This window comes from Echinops telfairi, unplaced genomic scaffold, assembly GCF_000313985.2.
Source record: "Echinops telfairi isolate 266 unplaced genomic scaffold, ASM31398v2 ScPeMD7_7416;HRSCAF=8454, whole genome shotgun sequence".
Lineage (NCBI taxonomy): Eukaryota > Metazoa > Chordata > Mammalia > Afrosoricida > Tenrecidae > Echinops > Echinops telfairi.
Window position 1 is genome coordinate 742,534 of NW_022111316.1, and position 6,141 is coordinate 748,674.

General features: G+C 55.2%; 1 protein-coding gene across 1 annotated transcript in view; it reads right to left on the reverse strand.

The window, feature by feature from the left end:
* Positions 1–6: 6 nt before the first annotated feature.
* The window catches only part of SDHAF2 (succinate dehydrogenase complex assembly factor 2), a 9,774-nt gene continuing 3,639 nt past the window's right edge, over positions 7–6,141 (reverse strand). The window contains exon 4 of the mRNA XM_004715047.2: positions 7–1,109. Within this exon, the coding sequence (XP_004715104.1) occupies positions 979–1,109 (131 nt within the window). The 3' untranslated portion in view covers positions 7–978. The remainder of the gene's footprint in view (positions 1,110–6,141) is intronic.

The window sequence follows — 6,141 nt, forward strand, 5'->3', positions numbered from 1 at the left end:
AGCACACATCTCCACTGGATTCCCCATGCTCTGCCAGCAGGGTGTGCATGCCCGGGGAGGCCGGCTTTTTAACCTAACCAGCCAACGGGACGGATGGCGGGACCGCTGCACCCACTTTCCTATTGACCCAGCAGGTGTCCACCAATTCTGGAGGAACGCTGAGAGAGGCCACCAAGGTGGCTGCCCTCTCTGCCCTCCTCATCCAGGGCCCCGGCGGTGCCCAGGCCTGGGCCCACCCATCTGGCCTTCCTCCTCCTGGTCGACCCTGTCCAGCCAGATAGGCCAGCCATCAAGGTTGCCAGCGTGAAGAAATACCCAGCTACTCGGGGGGTGGGGGTGGGGGTTCCCTGTCCTAGTGCTACCCACTCCCAGATCACGCATTCTGACCCCAGAGCAGGCTGCAAGAAGCTCGTGGGAAAATTCCATGATCTTGCCTCCCACTTTCCAGGCTGTGTGAAGCCCCTTCCTGTCACTGCTTAGTAAGTCAGCCTGAAGACAGCGCTGAGGATGGGGACCTTGCCGAGTTATGCATACGCGTGGCAGTGGCATCCGCTAGGGCAGACACGGAGGAGCCCGGGGCCTGGAGGATGTCCCTCTTCAGTGTCCTCTAGCACAGTCACCCTCACTCTGCAGAGACCTCCGGGGCCCAGCTGGAGGGGATGTCAGGGTTGCTGGCTGGCCTTCATTCGGCCACTGTGCCTCTGAATCTCTGGAGGGGGGGCTGGGGCTGGCCCCCAGTGTTTACTAGCAGAGAACCTGAGGAAGTCCCTTCAAGGGCCATCCCTCTGCCCACAGTGCCCCCCTGTGGCAGAGGCCAGGTAAAGCAGCAATACTGGAGCGGGCCCGGAGTGTTTAGGAGTCACACAGACAGCCCTGCAAGGGCGTTTGGTGTCAGAGCAGCAGGAAGTCCGAGGCAGAGGCCCCAAGGCCCAGGCAGGCACACCTGGAGAGGGGCAAGTGGCAGGGCAGTGGGGCAGCTCAGAGCGGCTTCTCGAAGAGGTACTCGAGGTCGGGGGCGCGCAGGCGCTGTTCTCTGTTCTTGTTTTTGGCAAAGTCTCGCAGCAGCTCCAGGACCTCGTTCTCGAATATTTCCGGGGCTGGTTTGGCTTCTGCAAGAGAAGGTGGATGTCAGTCGCTGGCGTGAGCCTCGAGCCCCAGAAGAGTCCCAGGCCTTCGCCAGCCTTCCTCTCCAGCCACCCCACCTGAACCACTCACACCCCAGTGTCCCAGGGAACTAGCCGCATGTGCTGGCCAGGGTTCCTGCTCCCTCTCTGAGTTCACTGGTGAGGGAGTGAATGCTTGTAAAGCATCCGCCGGGGCGCAACATGGTCTCTATCCACCCGAAGTGCAGAGGAAAGAGTCGGGAATTGAAGGGGGACATACAATATGTGGCTAACGGCTGTCACGAACAATGGCCTCCTGAGCTGCGAGACCAGAACTGGGCAGAGTCGGCCACTCTTAGCGAACATTTTGAGCAAAGATTTTACACAAGTAGATGAATCCTTATCAAAAGGGGGAAACTTTTCAGAACAGTTTCAAACTCTCATGGAATCCGGGTGGCTTTCTGGAGTCGAGGATGGACAAACCCCCCAAACTACTATTCTGGGGTAACTTTTAAACCATAAGCCAAAAATATCTCCCGAAGTTGTTTCTACACCCAACAGGAGTCTCACTGTATTAGTAGAGTCCGCTCGGGTGAGCAGTGAACTCTTCGGACAAACCACCAGGAAGGCATCTGCGGATGGACGGATGGAGTGACCGGAAGCTGGCGGGCGGTGGGAGGGTGCGGTGAGTCACTGGATAAGGCGTTGTTCCCACCCACCTACCCGAATGACTGGGAAGGACTATGCAAAGCTCAGGTGTTTGTGGCCCACTGTAGGGATCGGGAGCTTGCTAATAATAATCTAAGTAAGGTTCGTAGCACCCGTGGGTGGGCCTTAGGAATAAGGTATATGGATCCATAAGGTGGGGATTGGTCAATTCTGCCATGCCACCAAGTTTGAAGACAACTCTTCACAGAAGCAGCAGAAGAAAGAAGAGCCAGGGTTGGAGCGTGTCCTCTGGACCCTGAGCTTGCTTGATGCTGGACACAGAGCCCTGACACCAGGGACAGTAAGGCAGCGGAGTCAAGGGGATGACACAGAACTGCGAGGCTCCCAGCCCACAGAGCAAGAATGCTGGGTGCCCGCAGGCAGGAGGCCTGTGGTGAAGTGGGGTGCCTCCAGGCACTTAATGGGGAAGTGAAGTTGGCCAACACAGAGCTGAGTGCTTTCAGGCCAAGGTTTCCGGGTGGAGTCAGCGCTTAATCAGCAGGGCAGAGGCACAGAGCCATGGGGCTGAGAGGTTAAGAGCCTGTGGGCCCAGCAGAGAAAAGGCTGAATGAATCAGGAATTGTAGCCTAAATGTTCCTGATTGATCCTGGATTCTGTGAGCTTTCCTAGTAAACGCCATAATCTGTGTGTTCCACGTGCAGGTGGAGGAAGCCGTGGGGGGTGGTTGGAAAGGGTGACAGTAGAGCGTGCCTGGCCTCCATCTCACGGGAATGGCCTTGGGCTTACGTTCAGCTTGACTTCCCCCTTGTGAAGTCAGAGGCAGGGCCTTGCCGCCCTAGTGCCATGCTCACAGGGAGGAACAGTTTGCTGAAGGTGAGGGTGACTGGGCCACATGGAGACTGTCTCCACATCAGTCACTGAGCTGAACACACATGGAGACCATTAAATGAGGGTGTGTGATAGGTAGGTTTATTGTGCCAACCTGGCCAATAAGAACATGTAGGATTAATAAGGTTACAGTTTGATTGTAGGGCAAAGAGATAAATGGCTCGGTGAGCCCCGCCTCTCTCTCTCTTGCTCTCTGGTGATCAGACCGGCATGTGGCTACCTTAGCTAGTTCTCTGCCTCAACTTGGGAGCCACACTGTCTGTGGGACACCCAACCTGTGGATCATGTTGCTAGAGCTTGAGGTTCCTTTGAGACCTGCTTCGCCACACTGCTGGTGTATACATCGCTTGAGCTGGGGAAATGTCGGATCCTGTCATCTGGCTGACTGGTGGTAATCTGCCTTGCTGTTTGCTACCTGTGGCCGGACTGCCTGCATTGCTCTACAGGAGACTCAGCTGTCTGCTTTCTTTACCTTGGACCCAGCGGGGCCCCCCCACTCCCCATGAGTTGAAGGACTTCCAGTATATTAACTCTTCACGGAAGTGAGTTGAACTAAGCCCTCTGTACTGCTGTGTGAACTCATTAGCTATTATATTCCTTCATGCTGTATATATCTAGCCTCATATATATAAAATCATAAGTGTTTTGTTTCCTGGTTTTGTTTCTCTAGAGAACCCTAACACAGGGTGTGTTCTCAAGAATAACAGGATATCATGAAAAAGCAAAAAGAGTTGACTCAAATTCCCAGCAAAGCCTCTCATTGGCAAAGCTTAGTGGGCGCACTGTGGCCACCCACTTAACAGGACAAAATGCACTATGCATGTTAATGGAAGAGGGTTACACACACACACACACACACACACACACACACACACACGGCCTGGAGGCTGGCGGGCCTGCTGTGTGTGTAGGCCTCTCCTGGGGACAGAGGGCCATGCTTGCTCTCCAGGGGAAAGCCAAGCAACAGGACTGACTGCATCAGGACTGAGGCCAGCTGGCAGAGAGGGCCTGTGAAAAGCCTACGAGCCCTCACACACAGGGCCAGGAAGGGCGATGGGCCCTGCACTCGTGGGTGGGGACTCAGTGCCCTGCTGGTGCCAGGTGGGGGCTCCTCAGGCGCCCCTTCACAGAGCACACTGGCTGCTCAGAGCAGAGGCCTGGGGACAGAGGCTGGAGGGAGCAGCAGAAAGCCCAGCCTAGACCCTTCTCCTGCGCAGAGATGGGAGTACCCAGGTGAGAGGGCTGGAGAGAACCCTCTCCCTCTGTGGGAAGCCAGGACCCCATCCTGAGCCTAGACCATTAGAGGCCCCCACCACTTGGGGACGGTGTCCTGGGGGAGCATGGCTTAAGCACTCTTGACTGCTAAAGGAAGGTTGGCAGTTTGAACCTACCCGGTGGCTCTGGAAGAAAGACCTGATGATCTATTTCCCACAAAGAGCACAACCTGGAAATCGAGGTGGGGCGGCTCTATGCTGTCACATGGGGCCCGCTGAGAAAGGGGCCACAGGGCCTGCCCAGGTCAGAACTAGCCTAGAGAAACAACACCCTCCCCCACCTGTTCCCAGAGGAATCATCAGTGAGAGACAAGCAGTCCGCCTCTCCTACAGACGTGGAGTGGGGGCGAGGGGGAGGCAGAGAGAGGCCCAGAAATTCAGGCGAGCAGACACGCGGGGAGGGTCTGACAATACACAGAAGACAGAGGTCAGGAGACTTTCACAAAGACCAGCTGCCACGAGAGAAAGGAAGTTCCCCGGGCAGAAGCAATAGGCTCTCCAGAAACAGTTCTCAACGAAGGGCCGTCTGAAACCATGCGTGTTTGATGGCTTTCCTGATTTCAAGTTGTTCTAAAGAGGGCAGATGGCCAGGGGCAAAGGGTGCAGCCATGCACTGTGGTTCCCTGGGCTGGGACAGGGGTCCTGCAGACACCAGGGCAGGAAGATGGGACGGGGCCGGGGCACGTCACCACAAGCAGTACAGCGTGGCCTGAAGGAAGGCCGCCGAGAATTACAGGTGCAGATTCGGAGGCACAGGACAAGCACACCAGACGTTTAACAAGAGAGCCCACATTTGGGGCTGAAAACCAACGTTTTGGGCTTTTGTGTTTTTTTTCCCCAACAACTACAATGAAATAAAACGAGAAGCGCACGAACAGGGCAGTATCTGGAAAATGTTTGGAAAATTCGTTCACATACTTCTACACTCCTGGGTCACAGCGGAAGAAGGCGCGAGGGAAACTGCACACTTTCTACAGGGGGTGCGGATAGAAACCAACCACAGCACCACTTGTCACCTGAGGCCAGTGACAGGCACCGTGGAGCTGCCTCACAACCTTTGCTGCTCAGAGAAGAGGGCCTCTCACAAATCAGCAAGCTGAGTGTCCACAAGAACATCTCGGAAAGGTGAGACTGAGAAGCTCGCAGAAGGAAAGGGAGAAGGAAGCGAGCAGAATCCATTGAAACTGAAGACAGAGAACCGCTGCTGGAATCACAGGCTGCACGAGTCCAGTGACAGGACATTCTGAAAAAGGCAGAACTCCAGGCAGCGAAACTGGTGGTGGCAGGGGCCTGTGGGAGGGGCATGCAAAGGGAGGGCGACAGGTGGGGCCCAGCCAGTTTTGAGGACAGTGACAGTACTCTGCCCGATCCTGTCACAACATGGGCAGATGACTTCTCTGGTCAAGTGCCCTCCTGTAGATTTCCCACTCGAGGGATTCCCATGTAACAGTTGCACTGCATCAGAGGGTTTGCCGGGCGGGCATCTTTAGGGACCACCAGGTCTTTCTGTCCCAGAGTTACTGGCGGGCTCAAGATGGTAGCTTTCTTAGGAAGAAGCCAGAGTTCTAATCTTTAGGGAACCGGGGCTTGTTATGCATGACACTGCAAATGCGTTAAATCCCATCTTTCTGTAGACTGCACAACACTCCGGTGGCCTCTAGTAAACTAACATGTAACAAGTGTATCAATATACTCTCAGCAATGGAAACAAAGTATCATGCCATCACCAGATAAGAAATGAAGAAGAACCTGGGTACAGAGAGTGCTTGTGGGAATGCTGCGCTTTCTGCAGACATGACACTGCTCTAAAGTACAGTCCGTGGGAACCAGTGGAGAGGTCTGAGGAGCCAGCCCCAATCCCAACTACGTGGACAGCTGCCCCTCCCCTCAGAAGAATTTCTTTCAGAGGGACAGCACTGAAGCTATAGCTCAGGGAGAGAGACGTGTCTGATCAGAACACACAGGAGCAATGAAGGGGGAGGAAGAGAGTGGAGTACATCCTGGCCGTCCAAGCCTTGAGGACAATATCCCTGATCAGAGCAGCCAGTGCACAGAGGGGACCATATAGCCAGCCCCACTATGAGGGAATGGAGCAGCGAGGTCCCCAGGGAATGCTGAAGGTGGACTTTGGGGCCAGGGCGTGGTGCCCCAACAGACTGGACTGGAAAACACTCCTAAAGGCCAACAAACAGTCCTTGAACTAACTA